This window comes from Myotis nattereri (assembly GCF_964212035.1).
Source record: "Myotis nattereri genome assembly, chromosome: 8".
Lineage (NCBI taxonomy): Eukaryota > Metazoa > Chordata > Mammalia > Chiroptera > Vespertilionidae > Myotis > Myotis nattereri.
In genome coordinates, this window is record NC_138083.1 from 17,279,467 (window position 1) to 17,302,815 (window position 23,349).

Below are 23,349 nucleotides of genomic sequence, written 5' to 3' on the forward strand. Positions count from 1 at the left end.
TGCGCGAAGCTGCAGGCGGCCGGGGAGGAGCCCAAGCACCGGGGCCAGGAGCAGTGCCGCTCCCGCCCATCCCAGCCCCACTGTGCCTGCCATTGCTGCTGCTTGGTAGCACTGCCACGGAGGCGGAAGAGGCTTACACCGCCACAATTGCACTTGTCAGCCATGAACCCAGCTTCTGGATGAGTGGGGCTCCTGCTGTGGGACCGCACTGACCACTAGGAGGTAGCTCCTGTGTTGAGCATCTGCCCCCTGGTGGCCAGTGTGCATCATAGTGACTGGGCGACCGGTCATTTGGTCGCTTAGGCTTTTGTATATAAAGACTAGAGGCCAGAGGCACAAAATTCATGCAAGGGCCTCGGCCCTCACAGCCCCAGCTTCGTCCGGAAGGTGGTCCAGATGGTCATTCCACTGTCCAATCTAATTAACATATTAGCTCTTTATTATATAGGATATCATTATTTGTTTTAGCTTTTTAAATCATTTCTAGTTAAAATGCTAGAACTGCAGTGTTCAATATGGTAGCCACTAGCTACGTTTGGCTAATGAGCATTGGAGACAGGACTAGTGTGAAATGTGAGATGCTATGAGTACAAAGCATACACAAGATTTTGAAGACAATGTTAACAAATGAACGAATGTAAAATACTTCTTTATTGTTTTAGATTGATTATTGAAATAGCATATTTGGGATATCATGGGTTAAATAAAATAGATTAGTAATCCTATACAATAAAAGGCTAATATGCAAATTGACTGAACGGCGAATGACCAGTCACTATGATGCGCAATGACCATCAGGAGGCAGCGCTCAACTCAGTAGCTGCCCCCTGGTGGTCAGTGCCTCTCCCGCCTCAGCTGCAAGTGGGCGGTAAGGAGCGAGGGGTCCCAGACTGCAAGAGGGAGCAGGCTGGGCTGAGGGACCCTCTCACCCCATTGCATGAATGTCATGCACTGGGCCTCTAGTATATGACTAAAATAAATTATTAGTAACATAGTGATATATTAGTGTTGATTTTACCCATTTTTCCTTTTTCAATGTGGCTACTGTAAAATTTTAAAATGACTTATGTGTCTTGCTGCATATTTCTATAGAACAGTGCCATGCTAGAAGTACTTCTGCCAGCCGAATAAGAAATAAGATCGAGCCCAACTGGTGTTGCTCAGTGGATGAGCACTGACCTGTGAACCAGGAAATCCCGGTTCAATTCCTGGTCAGGGCACATGCCTGGGTTGTGGATTTGGTCCCCAGTGTGGGGCCTGCAGGAGGCAGCTGATCAACGATTCTCTCTCATCATCGATGTTTCTATCTCTCTCTTCCTCTCTGAAATCAATAAACATATATTTTAAAAAAATAAAAAAAGAAATAAGATGGAGACCCTACACATGGTTAGGTGTTAGTGGCCCTAGACAGGTCTTACCTCTCCCAGATGTGTTTCTATCTTAAGACCCAGGTGGTTCTCAGGCCTGATTTCGCAGTAGGATCACTTTGGAAGTTTTAGTAAATACGGCAGCCTGGTGCCATCTGCAGAGATGTTGACGGTCTGGGCAGCCTGGGACTCAGGAGCTTTAAACACCTGCAGGTGATTTGAAGAATTAGCCAAAGCTGAGAACCAGATCCAAATAGGAACAGTGGACTCAGTCCTGGTGATGGGCAGGTGGGAGTGTTTGCAGTGGGGTCTGTCCCAAGCTTTGCATCTCTAGTGGAAATTAGAGAAACAGGTTGTGGAAAGGATGTGGCAAGTCAGAGCCCTGCTTTTGGCAAAGAGCCTCGTAATGGCTCTCATTGAAAACTAGTGTGAGGGAAACCTGCCCTCCAGTCAGGGGGAGAAGTTAGAGAAAGGGAAGGGTTGGAGCGAAATGAGGGGAAAGGGAAGCCACCGCCAAAAAATGCCTCCATAGGAGGTGCTATTTCCCCCAGGACACCAAGGGCTGGTTACAGAGGTGCAAACCACCCCCAGGCCCTCACCCCGGGCGGGCTGAGAGGCAGATCTGGAGGAACTCCGCAGCCTTAGCTGAGTCTGGCCCTGGCCACCTCTGGTCGGTGGTCACCTTCGCCCTCCAGGCTGAGCACATAGGGCCGACTGCAGTGGTTCTAGTGCATTTAGTCAAAGGACATCTCAGATTCATGTACATGACGCTATTCTCAATGTCATGTGGAGTCTCAGAATGCAGGCAAAGTCTGCTTAGGAATGTTAGTTTACCAGAATAAAGGAAGAAGCTATTCCCATTCCTACAGCTGCTGCACTTGGACCCGAGCTTCTGCAGACTTCTCTGAGCGCTGAGATCTCAGGGCCCAACTTGGTTATCACTTTATTCAAAAGCAGACTTTTCTGAGTAATTTCAATGTTCGAGGCCTTTCCTGGCAAAGTCGGTGTTAACGTGCCAAACGCTTGTGTCAACGGCCAATCGTCCTTAGATACCGGAGAAAAATAGATCTTTCTCAAGCAAGAACCTCTTCTCTGAGACAAAACGCTACTTTCCTTCTCTCTCCTTCCATATCTTCTTATCTGTTTGTAATTTTGCAATGTTATGTGAATTTTTTCAGATCCCCCACTTGACCAGGGCTAAGTAAATGGGCAACAGTAAATGAGTTGCCATCTCAAATTCACCATCATGAATATGGTCTGAAAGATCATGTTTTTTAGGGCTTTACTATCAGATACTGCCAGATGATGAAAATACCCGTGTCCCGGGTACTGACACCTCTCTCTCAGACGTTGGGGGAGTACCCAGGCAGTGCTGCTCATAATCCGAGTGCTCTCTCATTCCAAGTCACTGGAGGTGAGAGCTGGCCAGTGAATGCAGGCACATTTATGAATGAAAGCATTCATGGCTGGGCTTCCTGCCTGATGTGTTTTCTTATAGATCTCAAGTTGTAACTTTCACATGACATAAACCACACAAACAGTTTCTATTTCTACTCTGTGTCCCCGGGGGGGATCCTTGGCAGTGCATGCAAGATTTTTTTAAAAACTCCTTTCCTCTGGCCGGCATTCAACTTTTATAACACATTTTTAGATCTGGAAATACATTCTCCTCTCCGTCCACCAGCATGTATATTTTTACTCTCCTTCTATTCCTGCCAAACTACCAAAATCTGTTTCCTGACAATTTGAAGAACTGAGAAATGTCTGCGTGGGGGGAAAAAGCGAAGACACGTGTGATGTTGTAATTTTAGCAGGGAAATGTTGCCCAATGGCAACACAACACCAGGCGCTGTCTTGTGATGTTTTTCTGTTGCTCACACTAACTTTTCCTGCTTGGATCTCGCTGTCCTGAGACTGCCTCCCATTCAGACATTGTGACTTGCTTTTAAATCAGCAGAGTTCGGATTTCTAAGGACAAGAACAACTTGGTGACCTTAACTTGGAGGGTGGGGAGGACCACTACATGGGTGGACTGTCATTTCTGATTCTTTGTAAATACAAAGAGCAGGCCGTCTGGGGTTGAAGGACCCATCCTACTGGGTTAGGAAGTTTGCTCAGACATAGGGCTTATCACGCACTTCTAACTGCCAGGCGGGGCTCCAAGCACCAGGAAAGAAGACCAAGCCTCTGCCCTGATTCTGAAAGAGCCCCTAAAGCTCAGCCAGGGCAGCTCAGAGGTTGCGAAACAATGGGCAGGTTGTCCGCAGGGCCCGTTTGATTAACTGTGACCATCCTCCAGGTCCAGCCATGCCCATTACTGTGTAGGTAACAGTGGGTATTCTTTCCGGTTAGAACACCCTTTTCCTTGGGTTTTGCCTCACATCCGTACATAAGCTGCTGAAGAGGTAAAGTTTTCTGTTTCCTCTCTGCAGATTATCTAACCACAAACACCAGCGTGGGTTTCTGATTCACATCACGTTATGTGGCGCGCAATTATATCTTGCTTCTCAAAGAAAAAAGGCAACCAAAGAATATTTCAAAATTATTTTCACACATGATTATCGTACAGTATTACAATGTATTATGTGCAAAATTCCATTTAAAAAATCATTTACAAAAGGAAGTATAACACAGTATGTGCTGAGGGTTCTGGATGTATCACAAAAGCTACCAAAGGGACAAGGTACAAAGCCAACCAAGTCAGATGCCTACGCATCTTTGCACAGAACAATAACATGTTTTTTGCAACTACCTGTGTTGCATGGATACAAAACCCTCATATTTTGAGCGCCCCCAACCAGGTTTCACAAAACATGAATTTACTTCGCCACACATTCTTAAAATGCAGATGGCCTTTTGGTGCATTTGCAAACTCTTTCCCGAGCAGCATCTTACTGAACTCCATGAACGTCACCGTACACATTACTTGGTCTCTGCCCCAAACAATTTGATGCTGTTCATTTTGACTTACGTGCAAAAGGGAAACAAGTGTTGTATGTATTTTTTTCTTTCCTCGTGGAGTTTTCAAAATTGTTTCCAAAGGCAAATGACATGGAAAAACGTTGCTAAATCTCACTGACTGTTTATAGTAACCTCAGCAGAGGTGGTTCCTTCCATCTTCTTTTCTCACTTTCTTCAAGGAGCCTGAACCAGCAGACTAACTCCTTAGTCCTTTGTTAGAGTCCGTATTCCTCTCTCGACCTCTCTCTACATCCCTGTCTCTCCTTATCCTCAGCATCACTTGGTTAAAATACAAAACAGCACAAGCTCACAGAGCGTGAACAAGGGAACAGCACATCAGATTCCCAAAGGCACCCTGTGGCCAGTGTCAGGAATACATCACGTTACGAAGTCCAGCAGTCTCTCCCCACAAAGCTGCCGAAACATCCAGTTACAGAAGACTCAGACAATACCCAGTACTCTCAAATCCAGCAAGAGATTTCTTTTGGAAGATTAAATGTTAAAATCACACGCGTAATTATAGAATATTTTAAAGTTACAAAAATAGTTTAAAAACCAATCCTGACAGTTTACCTGCAACTGCTATAAAAATTTCTATGAAATATATAAAAAAACACAAAGGCTCTTTGTAAAATAAAAAAACAAAAACAAAAACAAAAAAACCCAAGAAAGAATAGAAAAAAAGTGAAAGGATGAAGCCATCCACAGAACTGAGAAGGACTTGACGCACTGCATCGGCCAGTCCTGTCAGACACCTGCTGCTGAATGAACTCAGGAGAAGGGCTTGTACCTTACATGTTTATTAAACACATACACATAGTTGTGAGCCTGGCTGTGGGTCGGCAGAAAACACGTCTAGGACCCTTAGGCCATCAAATTCAACTCTCCATCTCTGAGGGAGAAGCCTCCTGTGTCATGAACCTCAGCTACCTGGCTTGGGCAATGTGGCTGAAGATGCCCTTGGTCAAGTCCGCCCGTGGATGGCTTAGTCACTGAACCCAGGGGTCGCCAAGGAGGTGCCTGCTTTTCAAGCAGAAGCACGTGGAAGGCGGGAGGCGAGGTTCCTAACCACGGGAGCGTCCGGTGTCTCCTAGGAGGTGGGGAGATCTTCTTCCCCATTCTGGAAAATGACGCCGTAAGGATCGTTCTTGATGCGCTTGTAGACAAAGTGGAAGATGTGGGGCTGCGGCCGGCTGTGCAGCTCAGCCTTGATTTTCTGAGGGTAGGTGTCCTCTGCCAGCTGCTGCCACGTTTCGTCGACAAAGAGGAAGAGTCTGTACTCCTCAGGGTCCCCCACCTTGAACTTCTCGGCACAGAGCTGACACACGTCCTCGGTGGTGACGTACGGTCGCACCAGGAGCGTCTTTCCCGTGCAGCCACTGTTCACCTCTTGGAAGGCAACTCGGAGGTAATTCTGCAGGTGGGAAGAGAGAGGTGGGGGGCCGGGTGAGAAGGGGGAAACGAGCAGCCATAAGTGAGCGTGATGAGATGCGAGGGAGCAGTCTAACTTGCAAGCCACTCCTCAAGCAAGGCTCCGGCTCCTCCAGATCATGTCAGGATGCGAGGCCGCCAAGTGCAAGCACAGAGGCTGAGCTAAATGTGGGCAGTGGGGGAGCAATGGACTGAGTGGTTGTATTTTAAGTCCTTACAAATACAAGGAGCAGGAAGTTCACTGAGCTGGTCTGACCCCTGAGTGTCCTTCATGAACCCTGGGTAAGAAATCCCTGGTGAAGAGGGTGAGCCAGATCCGATACTGGGTGGATTCCCAGCTTGAAAAACAAACTATGAGGAAGAACCCCGAGCCAGGAGTCAGCAGGAAGAGACGTGTAACACACGTGGACACAAGAGCACATGTACTTGTTTTGGACGACTTTCCATGAGGCGTAAGCAGGGGCAATAATGTTAGGTTGAACCACAGGATACTGACAATATTTGACCATTCCACCTCCCCACATGGCAACTGTATGTAGTTCAATTTAATACAAACGGCTCTCCGTGCAGTATGGAAAAAGTCAGCAGGAGGAATATGTCGATTCTTCCAGAAGGCTTTGGACATGGAGCTGACTGAGTGCACAGTGGTGTGGGGGGACGTGGAGGAGAGGTTTGCAGGCTGGGCGCTGTGACTAGGGCCAGGTGCATGCCATCACAAAATACAATAAGCCTCCTGTATCACAGACCCAAAGCCCCGATGAGGCAGAAAGAATCCTACACTCATAGCAGGCTCTCTGAGAGTCTGTGACCCTGAATAACTTCTTCAGTGTCCTCTTCTTTAGGAATGGGGTTCCCAGAGAAAATGGAGAACACCTAGTTAAATTTGGCTTCTCAGGCTTCAAACAGTTTCCCTTTCTAAACTTTCTCAGGAGTGAAGGGACGTGGTGTTTGCTCTGCGGGGTCTCCATGGTTACCATGTGGGTTCACTGGGATGTTGGAAGGGCACGCTCCATCAGCACTGGTAACGGACATGCTGGAATTAGAACCTCAGCCAACACACATCCTCCATATTACCAGCCCCCTCCTCTCCTATCGCCACCCCGACACCCGGCCCACACACCTGCTATCCATTTACTCACTGACTCCGGAAGAGGACTTTGTGAAAGTCTACATTTTTTGCATTTGACTAGTGAAGAAACCGAGGCACAGAGAGGCTGAGCAACTTGTCCAAGGCCACACAGCTAGTGAGTGGCAGACCCAGCATCTTTACCACTGTTGCGTGCTGCTTCTCCAGTGAGGAGACTTGTGTGTGTCTGCGACCCCCGACTTAGGAGTTCCAAGTGGAGTTTTGTGTCTCTGTTTTTGTTTTTACAACCAAACTGAGTGCTAACAACTCCCCTCTTGGGTTATACTTTAAGGTGCTCCATCTCCTGGGCAAGCAGGGCCAGTGGGAAGGAGTGTGAAGAGGGAAGGGGGCCCTGTGGCCGCTGAGGATCTCCAGGTTAGAAACTCCAGATGGAGAGAGGGGGCGGGAGGAGGGGCTGGTGGCAGGTGGGGAGATGGGCGAATGAGCTTTTCTTATTTCTTCTGTTCCTCTCCTCAGAGGGTGGGCAGCCTTAGCAGTCCCCTCCTGGGACAGGCAGCCACAGTATCCCAAGGGCCTGTGTATGCAAAGCCACTTAACACATGGACAGCTCTTCAACAGCCCAGGGGAGGCCACGGAATGCATTCTTGCTTTTTAGATGTATGTACACAGGGAGGAATTTCTGAGAACACTGCTATCTTAGAGAAGAACGTGAAGATCTTGCCTTTCCAGGAAGGGCTGACTTTGTACGACATGTACCTTGGAGCATTTTCAGAGCACTGGGAGGCAGAAAAGGCAAGGAAGGTGAATCTGAATACGGACATGGACAAATCTGTCCTGCTTAAAAGTTCACCACGTGGCACAGAGAAACAAAACACAGCTGAGTTTTATAATATGATTTGGAATTTGCAAAATATGATTCAAACTCATTTGCAGACTTACTCGTAACTTCCTAGACAATGAGCCAATCAAGGGTGGTTGTGCTGGGTAAGGTTTTCTATCGCCCCAATCAGCCTCTCCTCTCTCAGAAACAAGCTCTTTGGAAATCTCACATGCCTGGGCACCTGCCCATCGTCATGAAAAATTCCAGATAGGGACCCTGCCAGAGCTGATGCTGCCAGTGGGATTCTGGGATCTTCCGTTATTGGGGGGAAGGGTGGAGAAAAAGGGGAGGAGGGAAGGCATTACTGCACCTCTCCCTCCTCTCAGAGAGACCAGGTGGCCTCAGGGCCTAACCCTGCTATTTCCTCTCAGTCTTTTTTTTTAATATGTTTTTATTATTTTTTTAGAGAGAGAGGAAGGGAGAGGGATAGAGAGATAGACACATCAATGATGAAAGAGAAACATCATTAATTGGCTGCCTCCTACACGCCCCCTTCTGGGGATCGAGCCTGCAACCTGGGCATGTGTCGTAATGGGAATCTAACCATGACCACTTGGTTCCTGGGTCGATACTCAACCACTGAGCCATACCGGCTGGGCAAATTTTTATTTACTGATTTTAGAGAGAGAGGAAGAGAGAGGGGAGAGAGAAGGAGGGAGGAAGGGGGGGGGAGAGAGAGAGAGAGAGAGAGAGAGAGAGAGAGAGATTGATTTGTTGTCCCATCTATTTATGCATTCACTGGTTGCTTCTTGAAAATGCCCTGACTGGGGATCGAACCCGCAAACCTTGGCATGTTGGGACGATGCTCCAACCAACTGAGCTACCCGGCCAGGGCTCTGCTCAGTCTTCTGATGAAATAAGAAACCTGCCACCTGTGCCGGAGAGCTTCCTCCTGGATTTCCTGTCTGCTTAGGGCTCAGTATTCCTGCTGAACATTCTGCTAGAAATCCCACCTTAAGTTGACTTTGCTTTCTTAAGGGCAGCAAAACTTGGGCCAAACCCACATATATTTTTTTACTATAAGCAAAACAGAGAAGTGAAACAACAAGGTCAGAGGGTGGTTTAAAATATCTCTTCCGCCGGATGATTTGACAAAAGAGGGACCTCAGGCACCCTGAGCTCTGTGTGCCCCGGAGCCAGCTCAGCCTTGGTGGCGGGCCAAGGAAGCAGGCCCTCCCTACTCCCCCGCGCCCCCCCTCCCCCCGCCCCCCGCAACCCCATCACCATCGCTGGCCCCATACCTGAAAGTCGTCCACGGAAGGGATGGTCCGGTTGGTGGTTCTCCGTTTGTGCCACTGCCTCAGGGTGTCTCTGGTCTCGGAGCTGAGCAGTCTTGCGGCTTGCTCTTCTTGGAAATTCTTTATCAGAGACAGTGCCCCGTAGGCGCTGGTCAAGTAATAGCCCCCTGGAAAGGACACAGAGGGTGAGTCTCCAAGTTTCCTGCTCTGGTGACGAGTTAGGGGACTTGTAGAAGATGTGCCCTGTATTTTCTTGCATGTCCCATGGGACCACAGCAGCACACAGCCAAGAGAGCGTCCTTCGCGCCTCCATCTGTCCATTCATGCATCATCCCCACGGAGGTACTGGGTGACCTGTCCCTGGCACAGGGACACCGATGGGCCTGACTGATGGCCCTGGCTGACAATGCCCTGTGTTCACTGGTGGGATTCCCATTCCAATGGGCGAGACATACAAAAATCTCAATTATTTAAGTGCAATTGTGAAAATGCTTTGCCAGAAAAGGTCAAGCCTTTTTGTTGCCCTGAGGGAGGTGGGGAGGCATGTGTGGGTGGGAGGTCAACTTCTATGAGGCCAGAATCATTTACTTTAGCAACAGGAGTCCGCATATCTCCTGGCAATACTTTCTGCGGCTTCCTTTTTTTTTTTTTTTTAAAGGAATTAGTATTTTCAAAATTTTAAGTACAATATATGCTTCGAAAGGACTGCACAATATACAAGTGTGTTCCCAATAATATGGGTTTTTTCAAAAGAACTTCCTCCTGACTCCTTTCCCTACCCTTACTTGGGAACTAAGGTGACACATTTAGGAAAAAAGTAATTTACAAGGAGAAGCAAGTAATGACCCTTTTCTGCAGCATTTAGGAATGATTTTTTATGCTTGGGGAATGTTAAAAGACTACAACACCGTGAGATACACAGAAAGGTGTTCATCGTTTTGTCCTCAACTATAAATTGGTGCCTCCTGGGGAACTTGCAAGCACTGTGCTCTAGAACCACTAGAAGGCGCCCCAAATATTTATTAAAAATTCCCTAATTGGGCACCCCCACTGTAAAAATTATATATATGTCAGTAGAGGAACGATCCACCCTTTCCACTTGCAAAGGGTGAACAGAAAGCTACTATATTTCTCTAGGACATTTACAAAGAGTTTTCTTCACTTTAAGAAGAAACTGGCTGAAGTAAATGTCCACATGGACACTGCATTTTAAATTGAGACACATTCTTTGTCAACATACTTTTGAATCTCTACCATGAGCCCAAGACACGTACAGAGCAGGGGCTGGATTTTCAGGAAGTAGAGTCTGAGTCCCTGCTCTCCAGAAGTTTATAAATTTACTAAAATAAATGGACCCTGGTAGTTTATTCATGCAGGAACCAGAAAAAGTTAGTTGTGGTGAAATCAGTTTTGTGCAGAAGTGCCACCTTCATGGCCAAAGTATTTAGCTGCCAATGCAAGATCCTAAACAACTATCTCAGTTCAACAAGTGACAACAGTCAAGATGGCAACTGGTCCCCCATCTGAGAAATGAGCCCCGTGAATCACAGTGGACAGGTAACTTGAGAAAGAGAACACCTCTGTGGTTTTCAGGTCACGGATGGAGGCTCGGGGGTTAGTTTTGTTTTTTGTTAATCCTCACCCAGGAATATTTTTTTCCCCATTGATTTTTAGAGAGAGTGAAAGGAATGGGGGAAAGACACACAGAGAGAAACATCAATGTGAGAGAGACACATTGATTGGTTGACTCCCATATGCGCCCCAACTGGGGCAGGGAACGAGCCTGCAATCGAAGTACATGCCCTTGATCGGAATAGAACCCACAACGCTTTAGTCTTCGGACCGATGCTCTATTCACTGAGCAAAACCAGCCAGGGCTGGGAATTTTTAATGGGAGCAGGCCACTCTGAACAATGCACTTTCCATGCACAGATCACATGTCAGGCTTTTTGTTTAGAGTTATTTAAATAGTTTTATGGCCCCACCAGCTGGGGGTAAGTTCCCCAAGGTAGCTCCATACACTAATTCAGAACTGTGAGTAGTTGATTTTTCCTAAATATTTGTTCTAAAAACAAATCAGCACATCATTGACCGTGAAATGCAGTAGTACATTTAAATGCCACAGAATTTCAGGAGAAATCAATATCGACTTAAATATTCAAGAAAGAGGTGTCTTAGAGCTGGGACTTGGAGGGGCTGTTACAATCAAGTTTGGGGGGAAGGGTGTTTCCTTTGGAATCAAATTTTAGACTCCATAGATCCAGAGACAATACAAGCATTGAACAGACCACCAAACCTCAGAGGGAATACAGGGGAGGGTTGGGGGTGGGGGGGGGGCAGGGGTAAGAGATCAACCAAAGGACTTGTATGCATGCATATAAGCATAATCAATGGACACAGACACTAGCGGGTGAGGGCATGCGCTGGGGGGTGGGAGCAGCTGGGGAGAGGCCAATGGGGAAAAAGGAAAAAAAAAAATTTTAGACTCCATAGCTGTGATCTGTTCAGGCCACAAGGAGAAAACTCAAAATGCTGGAAGCACAAAACTGACCACACTTTGAAACATGAGGAAGCAATTAGAGGAAGGTTTACATTTCAGCAAAACTATAACCCTACCACAAGAGCTGTGCACGTAAAAGGGTTCTCTGATGCTTTTTCCATCAATGAAACTCCCCGCATAAGCAGCCGAAGAGATGTGGGCTGTTGCCCTGCAAACCAAAGGGCCTTGGGCTGGCCTCGAGGGCGGGGTCGGTGATGTGGCTCTCTGCTCAGCAGCTTCTTGCTGCTGGTCGCAGAGCTTCAGTTCACTGACACGCAGGCCTGGTCTGTAACCACAGCCAAGCCGACTGGGCTGCCCTGCTCTGCCCCGGAAGGCAGCCAAGAAGCCCGAGACACAGCTCTGTGGAGGCAGGCTCCAGTTGGGCATGAGCTCACAGGCTGCTCTATATGTTCACCAGCTGGGCCCTTGTGTCTCTCTCATGCGTGATTCCCAGAGGTGAGGACAGCAACCTGCTCATCTGTCATCGACACAGTGTCCGGGGCAGTGTCTTCCTTTGGGGAAAGGCTGGGAGAGGTGGCAGGAATTGGCTGTCTAGATCCTCGGGCCACCAGATGTAAGCATATGTCTGTCCCAAGCACACATGGTCAGCAACGGAATGGTTATTTTCTGAGTGAAACTGGCATGCTCTTCCCCTAAAGTGCCAAGAATGTGACATACTTATCACTAGAATTAAACATGATTGGAGCTAAAAACAACAACAAACCTGGATGCACACAAAATTCCAAAAATGATGCAATATATAATAATGATGCAAAATGTAAGCATGATGGCCCAGGTGCTTCTCTTGGTCACTGGACAAAACCCCTCCCCCCCACCCCCCATCAAAGCCCAGGGCAGAGCAGGTAAGGAGAGCTCCAGGTAGGGCCGAGGTGGCTCAGGCTGTGAAAGAAAATGAGGGGCGATAAACAGGCAAGAGGGGAGAGGGATGAAAGAGGCTCATTCATATCTGTCCAGGGTGGAGGAACGGGATGGAAGGTATTTTCCCTAATCCTGAGTCAGCACGAGCCCTAGAGAGGTGGGAAGGGTGTCCCTTATGGGCTCCCAGGAGGAGGACAGACCTGGTAAGAAAGGCCAACGGTAGGAAACTAAGCAACACGTTGTGGGGATGACGATACATTGACGTTCCCTTCGGGGAAAATGCAAGTATGACGCTTTCCCTGGGGAATGCTATCAGCCCCTGGACCTTTTCACTCAAGCCTGGACTAAAACTCACGGGAGAAAAGACGGAGAAAAAAAAAAAAAAGTATAGGCAACAATTCAGAACTCAGGGGACACATGGAAATGGATGACCCGGATTCACAACGCACAGGCCCTGATTGGTTCTCCTTTAAAAAGACAAGCCCACAGAAGAGTCCCAGTTATTTCTGTTTTTCAGCCAGCTTATTTCCATGGCAAAATACCTAACTAGTGTGTAAGGAGAAGGCATTTCTGCTAGGACACGTTGGTGTCAGGCAGGCACAGGAAGAAAACGGAACTGCCAAGATAAATCAAAAGCGAACTGCCCAGATTTTAACTCCACTGTCTTTTTACTTTAACCAAGAGCAGACACTATTTTTTTAAATAAAAAAGAAAATCAATGCTGTTTTCATCTTGAACACCAACTCGTTAAAAAATGATGAAAACCAAGTGACAGCAGAGCATTCTCCTGACAGTGGAAATAGTCTCTAACAAACATTTACGATTTCCTCTTGAAAGCGAAGAAACTATTTCTTTTTTCGAAATACCATTTATTCTATTGAACAACATTTTTTTTTTTTTTTTTTTTTTTTGCAATCAACCAATCTTGGTGAAGTGTAATTATGGCAGGGTTACATTTTTTGTGTGTTTTTCCGATGTTTCCAAATTTTCTACAATGACTGTGTATTACTTTTGTTGTTAGAAAAAAAGTCAGCACATTCTTTTAAATTAAAATTAGACTTAATCCTTAGGATTTCTAAAAAGCTCCCACATAAGTGCTTAATAGGTACAGGGTTTTATTTGTGTGTGTGTGGGGGTTATATATGTCTTTAAAAATTGCTTAATCCTCACCTGAAGATATGTTTTACTGATTTTTAGAGAGAGAAGAAAGGAGAGAGAGAGAAACACTGATTGGTTGCTTCCCATAACCAATAGAACTCGAAACCTTTTTGTGTATAATAGGATGATGCTCCGGCCAACTGAGCCATACGGCCAGGGCTATTTTGGGGGCTAGAAAAAAGTGGTGGATTACACAACATGTGAGTGTACTACATGCCACCAAATAGTTCACTTTAAAAGAGCTGATTTTGTTACGTGAACTTCATCTCAGCAACAAAGACAAAAGCCCCGCTCAGCACCCAGTTCCTCCCACCTTCCCGAACGTACGCTACCTTCTCCGTGCAACAGCGAAGGGTCTAAGAGCTCCATCATGTACTCGATTTCCGTGTCCAGTTCCAGCATGTCGCACTGAGCTATGACATAGGTCAGGACTGGTAGGAAGTCGTCGGCGCCATACATCCTCCCTGGGAGTAGGAGGAAAGGGGAAGACAGGAATATTTTTACCAGCACTTCTTGCTTTCATCTCCTGCTTGCTGCTTTTATTAGACAGTGGGGAGTCATCCTGGGGCAATGTGCTATTCACAGGCAGAGGTGGGCGTTTCTGGAATCCGGTGTCGCCCACACCCCTCCCGGCTGCGCATGTCCCAGACCGGCCCCAACTCACAGCTTCAGCGTGAGCATCTAGGAGTCAATGAACAGGGGAAAGGTGTTCTTCCTCCCCACGACCGGGAGTTACAGCGTCATGCAATAGGACCCAGTAACCTCAAACCGTCTACCTTGCAGCAAGTAATGTCACAAGCCAGTTTACAGAGGATCTGCTTATTATGTCACCCCTTTGTGTCCTGTTCCTACTGCTTCCTGTGCAAGTCAATCCCAAACATCATGACAGGAGCACATTCACACCAGGAATAGAGGGAGCTCTCTGCTCCACGGGAACACACGGTTGATTCATTTAAACGTGCGAATCCAGCCTGTGTTGCATAGATCCACACGATTTATAAATGGCAGAAAAATCTTAGTCCTTATTGCTATTTTTCATGACCGTGGTGATTCTCAATGAGGGGTGGGAATGGGGATGGGGTGTGACTTTGCCCCCAGGGGTAACTGGCTTTATCTAGAGCAGTGGTTCTCAACCTTCCTAATGCCGCGACCCTTTAATACAGTTCCTCATGTTGTGGTGACCCACAGCCATAAAATTATTTTCGTTGCTACTTCATAACTGTAATGTTGCTACTGTTATGAATCGTCATGTAAACATCTGATATGCAGGATGTATTTTCATTGTTACAAATTGAACATAATTAAAGCGTAGTGATTAATCACAAAAACAATATGTAATTACATATGTGTTTTCCGATGGTCTTAGGCGACCCCTGTGAAAGGGTCATTCGACCCCCAAAGGGGTCACGACCCACAGGTTGAGAACCGCTGATCTAGAGGCATTTTTAGTGTTGGGACTGGGGGTGGCGGTGCACATGGCATCCGGCGGTAAACTTACAGGAAACAGACAGCCCCCACGACAAAGAGTTATCTGGTGAGGATGACAGCAGGGCTGAGGCTGAGAAACTGCTTCAGAAGAACATAACCCTGTGCAGGTGTGTTCTGGGGTCTTTCAGACGTGATTTCAGGAGCTACACAAATATACTTTCTACACGTCAAATATGCTGGCGAAATTAAGAGGTGATGTCCATCTGCGACCATGGCTAGCCCAAGAGCTCAGGCATTAACGTGTTTCCTCAACAATTTGAATGCACGCGCATTTCCATGATAACACACACCGGTGTGGTTAGCAGGGCCTGTGTTTGCTCTCTGTCCTTCTCCAAGAAGCAGTTTCACTTAGATCAGTGGTTCTCCACCTTGGCTGCACGTTAGAATCACCTGGGAATCTTTTTAAAATCCTGGTTTCTGGGCCTCATCCTCTGGAAATTCTGTTTCTTTGTTATGGGGTGGGGCCACAACATTAGTAACAAAGAAACAGAATTTCTGGAGGATGAGGCCCAGAAATCAGGATTTTAAAAAGATTCCCAGGTGATTTTAATGTGCAGTCAAGGTGGAGAACCACTGACTTAGAGGAAAAGGTGGTAGTCACCCACGCAATGACAACAGGTTCCCCGAAGACCTAGAACAATGTAGGGCTCGATCTCTGCGTATGAGTCACAGTTATGATCTACAAGAGGCAGCACGGGGAGTCCCAGGGCTTCCTTTCCATTGTAAAGAGTTAAAATAGGAATTCCAAGGACATTGCTTTAGCTTGTGGCAATGAAGGGAGAGCCAATGAAGTGGCTGTAATGAAGCTGCATCATTACTGGATGCTCTGTGTGTCTGACACATGCTGTAGATCACTTAACACAACCCTCACTGGCCAAAATGTAGTCGTGATCATCGCTAATATTTCCATTGCCCTCGGGGCTACGCAGGCCTTGTCCCATCTAACACCCACCTTATGAAGGAAAGGGTCACAGCCAACAACAGGTGCAGACGCTGCCCCTTAGAAGGCAAAGCAAGGCGGCCAAAGTCCCCAGTTAATGAACTCGTTTGCAAAGCTAGGATTTAAACTGGGACTCCAGAGACTGCACATGTATTCGCTACTCTACACTAAATCTTTAATAAACTGGCATCGCAAACACCTTGTTGCCCTCATTCGATTACGCTTTTGGTGCTATTCATCTGTTGCATGCATGTGACTAATTTGCCAGACACTAGAGCAGCCGTGGGCAAACTACGGCCCGCGGGCCGGATCCGGCCCGTTTGAAATGAATAAAACTATTGAAAAAAAAGACCGTACCCTTTTATGTAATGATGTGTACTTTGAATTTATATTAGTTCACACAAACACTCCATCCATGCTTTTGTTCCGGCCCTCCGGTCCAGTTTAAGAACCCATTGTGGCCCTCGAGTCAAAAAGTTTGCCCACCCCTGCACTAGAGTAACGCTTGTATTTTTCTGAGCCGCTTGGTGAGAATCACGAGATTGAAAGAGAAATGGGGAATCAGAAAGCTCGGGTCACCGGCCCTGGTGGGAAGTGGTGGCCTCACCTGAGTTGCTCTCCATGACAGTGTAAATAAGCTTGCAGACCCTCAGCAGCAGCATGACTTTCTTTTCCGGCGAATACATCTTCTGCATCGTCATGAACTTGACTTTGATTTTCTCCACGTCCACGAAATCGGGGGTCGGGGCGAAGACGCCCAGCTCCTGGGGATTCCTCTGCCGCACGAGCTGCAGGTTCTCCTTGAGCTGTTTCCACGAGCCGTCGGCCAGGTGGAAGTCCTTCAGCATGGCCTCCACGTGCCCCTTCAGGGGCTTCAAGATGCACTTGTGCATGGCTTTTTCCAACACCACATCTGCCAAAGAAAGCGCAGCTGCTGTGACCATTGTCTGCAGAAAGAAGCAGTGCAGCTCTGCTTCCTGGGGACGGACATCTGCAGCTCTATGCCTCGGTCAGAAGGCAGGCCAGGTGCAACCTCACACCCACGCAACCCACACAATTCAGCAGCAGTACTTCACCCCACCTTTTCTTCCGTAAAGCCAGGAAGGAAAAAACCTTCTCAGTTTCTCTTGCATACGATCAATGCAATGAACTATATTTATTTTAACTACTTTTATGCCCCCTCCCCCCATAAGCACAGGCAAATATTTCAGAAGACATTCTTTTGACCCAGTTCTTCCATGGATCACTGTGTTGACAGGTAAGCAAGTCTTATTTTGATGGAGGGATTTTCTAATAGCAAGGGTTCAAGATCCCTTAAGATGTTTTCTGAGGAAATAAATTCAACTAAATACACATGTTATCTTAGGTTGGATTCTGGACTAAAAAATAATAATTCTTTATTTCATTTGTTATAAAGGATGTTAGTGGGACATTAGATTTGAATCAAGTCTGCAGATCAGGTAATAGTGTTAACACTTAAGCAGTGTTAATTTTACTGTCATTTTTAACAGAATGTTTCTGTTTTTAGGGAATACACACGTAGAGTAAGGACACAATGTCTGAACTATCCCTCAAATGGCCCAGAAAAATGAAGAGAGAGAGAGAGAGAGAGAGAGAGAGAGAGAGAGAGAGAGAGAACAGAGAGGAAGGAGAATGATTCAAATGTGACAAGGCGCTAATATTCTGGGAATCTGGGCAAAGAGAAGACATGATTTCTTAGTACATTTTTGGAACTTTTCTCTAAGTCTTAAATGATTTCAAAATAAAAAGTAAAAGGTTTTGGGGTGTGTTTTTGTTTAGAGTTAGGAAACACCTTTAGGTGGGAGGCATGTTTTCTCTCTCTTCCTTTGAACGGTCGTCCAATGGAGTAGCCTCTTGGCCAACAGCAAAATGACCAGGACCACAGATCTGGGGATCAGACTGAAGATGATTTCTACAATAAGCTCTCTGCTCTTTCAACATCAGCCTTCCAATCTCAAATGTTTGCTTATTCCATCAAAACTACCTGGGTAGTAATCACACCTAATATCTGACACTTCAATGTGATTTCATTTGGGGGCACATGGATCCGTTTATTTATACGACTGGGGATGGTTGAGTTATCTCTCTGGCCTTTGGAATTCCTGACACTGGATTAGATCACATTGAATCCAAGTTATCACCTATTATTAGGAGGTCAAGGACAAGGAAATCTAAGGCAGACACACAAACACCAAAAACAATTTCCCATAACCTAAATTAAAGGATGCCTGTAGTTGATGCTGAGCCCACAGTAATCAGCTTCCCCAGCCCAAGTTTTTCTCTGTTCTACTTCCATATCCAATTCAGGAGATTGCTTTGTTTAAACAAAGAGCTTTATTTAACTAGAGAGATTCAGGTTGAAGCAGAAGAAGTTATAAAGTAAGAAGAAAAATCACATTCTTACTTGACTTTTGGCATTAAAACAGATTACTTGGTCTCCATTGGTTATGTTGTGTTAGTAATCTTGTGCAACTTCACAGCATCTTTGACTTTACTTTCTTTATTACGATGAAAAGTCAATAATAGCAATTAATGCTGAGCCCTCAGTTGGGCGAGGCTTGAAGTGCTTTATTTCATTATGTCATCTAATTCTTACAACTCTATTACTTTAAAAAATATATATTTATTGATTGATTTCAGAGAGGAAGGGAGAGGAAGAGAGAGAGAAAAACATCAATGATGAGAGAGAATCATTGATCGGCTGCCTCCTGTATACCGCCCCCACCGGGGGTTGAGCCTACAGCTTGGGCATGTGCCCTGACGAGGAACTGAACCACGACCTCCTGGTTCATAGGGTGAAGCTCAATCACTGAGTCATGCCGGCCAGGCACAACTGTATTGTTTTTGCATAATATTGACATTATTGACATTTTCTAGACGAGAAAACTGAGGTTTGGAGATGACTAATGGCTTGCTGGAGGCTGCACACCTATTTTATTTTTCAAAATATATTTTATTGATTTTAATTTACAGAGAGGAAGGGAGAGGAATAGAGAGTTAGAAACACTGATGAAAGAGAAACATCGATCAGCTGCCTCCTGCACACCCTCTATTGGGGATGTGCCCGCAACCAAGGTACATGCCCTTGACCGGAATCGAACCTGGGACCCTTCCGTCCGCAGGCCGACGCTCTATCCACTGAGCCAAACCGGTTAGGGCTGCACACCTATTTTAAACAACCACTCCTATTGCTTTTCAAAGTAAATAATCTCTTAATTCTAAAGTTCTTGATGAACATTCACCAGTTTATTCCTCTCTATCCAAAGGTTCCAAAAGCTACATTTGTGATTATAAGTGACTCTGTTAGAATGAGGTCACCCAAGGGGGAGGGAAGTCATGTCAATCATTAACTAGGACTGTACATGAATGTTGATAGCAGCATCATTTCTAATAGCCAAAATCTGGAAACGACCCACAGGCCCATCCCAACGGAACGGATACAAGGATATATTTGTACAGTGGGACTCGGACAATGGAAGATTCATTCATGAAAAACAGGACACTGCTGCTCCAGATGCAACGGGATGACCCTCGCAGACAAAATGCTGCATAGAAGGAGCAGACTTAAGAGGATCTCCTTTAGCATTTCTTTTATATAAAGTTCAAAAATAGGCAAAAGGAATCTATGAGGACTGAGGCAGGATGGCAGTTACCCCGAGAAATAAGTGGGCTGTGGGGAGACCCTTCCAGGGGGTGAAGGTGCTCTATATCTGGATCTGGGTGGTGGCTACATGTGTGCACACGTCAAAATTGGTCCAGCTGAGCCCTTAAGATATGCACACTCTATGGATGTAAGTTAAACTTCAGTAACGACGTACACATCAAACAAACAGAAACAGCTGGAGACCAGCCTGGGATTTTCTCCTTGAACCCCAAGGGCAACCGTAAATATCACAGCGAGCCAGGTCATGTCTGGGTCAGACTATTAACACAAACTGTCTCCAGAAGGCGCTGTGCTGTTCCTGGGGGAGATGAGCCGCAAGCTCAGTCCCAGCCAGCTGAGCAGGTAGGTCCCTTAGGCGGCCTCTGAGCTGTAAACTCCACCCTTACCCATGGATGGGGCTGTGGAAATCTGTAAGGAGGGTTGGAACCTAGGATCCATGGCCAAGTGCCTATTGTTTTGAAACTCAGAATGAAAAACAAATTTGCCAGTGTTAGATTTTTTTTTTTTAGTCCAGTTTTAAAGGCCATTATTTGAAAATTGTGCAAGAGTAGGCCTCCCGCCCCCCCCCCCCCCCCACAGCTGCTAGCACCGGCTTCCCTCTGGCACCCAGGACCTGGGCTTCTCTCCATGCCCCGACTTTGTCTGGAAGGTCATTGGTCTAATTAGCATATTATGCTTTTATTATTATAGATAAGATTGCTCTCTTTGCATTGTTATTCAGGACTTTACTCCCAACCCCCACCCCAAATCCTTATATATCTATGGAATATTAAAGTCCAAGGGACCTGGTACCCAGCTGGTTTTCTCTAATAAGAAAAATAGGTTCTGTTTGGGAAGGATCAGGGGAAAGTGATTTGAGTAAACAAAAGGAACAGAAAATCTTTCAGAATGAAGACTAGCTCAGAGAAAACAAACAAGCACCCGGAAGGAAGGGTCACATTTCTCGTAAATTACAGTCTGTGTCCCCAGTGCTCATCTGTAAGGAGCATGGCAGTTCCTCGAATGCTCCTCGCCTTAATGAGACCTGATGTGGTTATTTATAAGAAAGTTCATGTGTCTCCCTCCCGCGCTATGAGGGATCACTCCCCTATTAGGAAGGGAAGACAGATGCCTTCGCCCTGTTGCTTCACTCTGACTGACAGTGTGGGTTCCAGAAAAGGCCAGACATCAGAAGGGAATCGTCACAAGACTGGGCCATGCTTGCCCAATGCTGTCTAGGGGGAAGTGAGAGCCGGAGAGGTGAAGGTGAAGTCCGGAGAAAATGTGTGTCTTAGAAAGCATGAGGCCTGGCAGCCAGCCCAACCCTCCCTTTCTAAGTAGCCTTGGCCAAGTCACTTCACTTCTCTCACTGTCATTGCCTCGAACTTCGGAACTGCCAGAGGCATCATTGCTCACAGAAGGCAAGACAGAACTAGCTGTCTGCACCTGATTGGTTCCTAACACAAAACAAAATAAATATTCTCCAGGGGATTCTAACAGAACCCAGAGTCTAAGCCGCGTGTCATTCAAAAATGTACAGACTGCAACCTAAGGTTATGGGACAAAGATATCGCCTCTTGGTAGATGAGGGTTCTAGAATTCTGATAATTTTCAAAAGTAAAGCAGTACAAATAGAAGCTCAAGACAAGAGATGGGCCTTTTTCGTAGGAAACTCAAACGTTTATAATTGCTAACATTTATTGGGCATCTATTTGTGCCGTTCCTATCGGAGGGGGCCCAGATATACGGCCTCACTACATGCTAACCCTCACTTAGTGCTTTGAAGTTGGAACTAGTGCCATCCCCACGATGCACAGGGGCTGGAGGCGTAGAAGTCAGATGACTTCCTGGATGGTGGAATGAAATGCAAGCCTGGTTGTTCCTGCTGCAAACAAGTCAGGAGATGGCATGATGGGCCTCCCTCTGAACAAGGGGAAATGAGTTGATTTTCCTTTATGTGCTCAAGTACTTCGCTTTGGCTGTATAATTGGATTAAGGATGAGACCTGAATACTAGGTGATGCTCAGTGAGTTCCAAGCACTGTTATATACTTCCCACCCCTTCAACTTGGATGAGTACATCATCCTTCTTTGTCTCAGCGTGCGTTTTCTCAGAAGCGGACCCTAAGACAAGGACTTGCGTATGAGAAGTTCACTGGGGAGGTGAGCCCAGGAAGCACTAGCAGTGGGCTGTGGAAGTGAGACAAGAGGGAAGGCAGCTGTAGTGTTTCCCTAAGCCAGTCATCACTGGGGCAGCTGGAGCTCAGCTCTGCTAAGAAGTCCAAGACACGGTGTAGAGCAGTGGTGGCCAACCTTTTGGACCTCACGGACCACCAGTGGTCCGCGGGCCACTGGTTGGCGACCGCTGGTGTGGAGCACGCCTCGGCGCTGTCCCACCGGAGGAGAGGCGGCTGCGGCACTGATACACCTGCTCCCTTCAGACCCTGCTGGAGGGCTGCTCCCGATGCTGCGGAGGGCACTTCTATCCACCCTGGACAAGGGCCCTGGTGGCACGAGAACACGTCAGGTAACATTTCACACGTACTGGCAGTTGGAAGCCAAACAGGTGAGTGTCAGTGGGGCAAGCACAACGATGTCTATGACACTGTGTTACATGTGAGGAAACTGAGGCGCAGATATGTGAAGACATGGCCAGGTACACATAGCTCAGCAGCAGCAGAGCTGGGACTTCCAACCCAGCTGTGTGAACCTCCACACACTCCTGCCTCTCAGCCCAGAAACTGATCCTTCCCATCTCAGTGCAGCTGGGAGGTGACACCCAGGCAGCCACAACAGCACTTTGATACCTCCTGTCCAAACTACCCATAAAGCACACCGGGTGTCCCAGTGGCCTCGGGTCAGATGTGAGTCCAAAGGAGACGTTTCCTACCTGGTGACCTTGGAGTTCAAAGAAGATGACCTTTCCAGGTCTCAGATTCCTCATCTGTGAAATGGGTCCACTCAGAGGTTCCCAGTTGGACTGTTGGGAGGGCTGGGTGAGAGCTCACACAATGAGCACCTCGTATGCACCGGACAACTAGTGAGTGGGCAAAAACCATTGATTCCCCGTGTTCCTTTGAATGTGTGGTATATGCCTTTGAAAAGGGACACCAGGTTTAATGGTTCAGGCCCGTTTTGTTTTGGGGGTTTTTTGGTGTTAACTGTGGTTTGCTTGGTTTGAAATGGGAACTGAAAGTGCTTTGAAAAATTAATTGAAAAGCCACCTAGTTTCCTGTACATCTTTCTCTCTCTCATGCCTTCTTACTCATCCTCAGCCCCTCGCATCCGTAGGTACAAAGACAGAAGATCTGAAGTCTGGCCCTCTGGGTTTTTCTGCCCTGAAACCCCCAGTGTTTTGTCACAGCCTCATTCTGTCCCTAACACAAGTGAGCCAAACATCCTGGGCAGCTGTGTATATCCAAGTGCTGGGCACAGAGAGCACCAGCCCCATTTCAGATGAGAAAGTGTGTGGGGTAAAGGGCAGGTTTGGTTCACCACTAACTGTTTTGCTCTACTAACTGGGGAGGGCTCCGGTCACGCTGCTGTCTCTGCTATATGTTGCCACTCCAGGCCCCTGGCATCCTGCTGGTCACACTGGTCTGCAGGTGTTGATGGCCAGTGTCTGATTTGAGTGGTTGGTATCTGAGCTAGAGAGTGATAAAGAGTTCCACTGGTGTAAGCTTTCTAAAATGCTCTCCACTTCCTTAAAGACTCAGAC

At 46.8% G+C, this 23,349-nt stretch overlaps 1 protein-coding gene across 1 annotated transcript in view; it reads right to left on the reverse strand.

The window, feature by feature from the left end:
• Positions 1-3,902: 3,902 nt before the first annotated feature.
• The window catches only part of RIN2 (Ras and Rab interactor 2), a 65,792-nt gene continuing 46,345 nt past the window's right edge, over positions 3,903-23,349 (reverse strand). Inside the window, exons 7-10 of the mRNA XM_081097216.1 lie at positions 16,576-16,881; positions 13,873-14,004; positions 8,968-9,131; positions 3,903-5,742 (exon numbers count right to left, since the gene is read on the reverse strand). Of these exons, the coding sequence (XP_080953342.1) occupies positions 5,419-5,742; positions 8,968-9,131; positions 13,873-14,004; positions 16,576-16,881 (926 nt within the window). The 3' untranslated portion in view covers positions 3,903-5,418. The remainder of the gene's footprint in view (positions 5,743-8,967; positions 9,132-13,872; positions 14,005-16,575; positions 16,882-23,349) is intronic.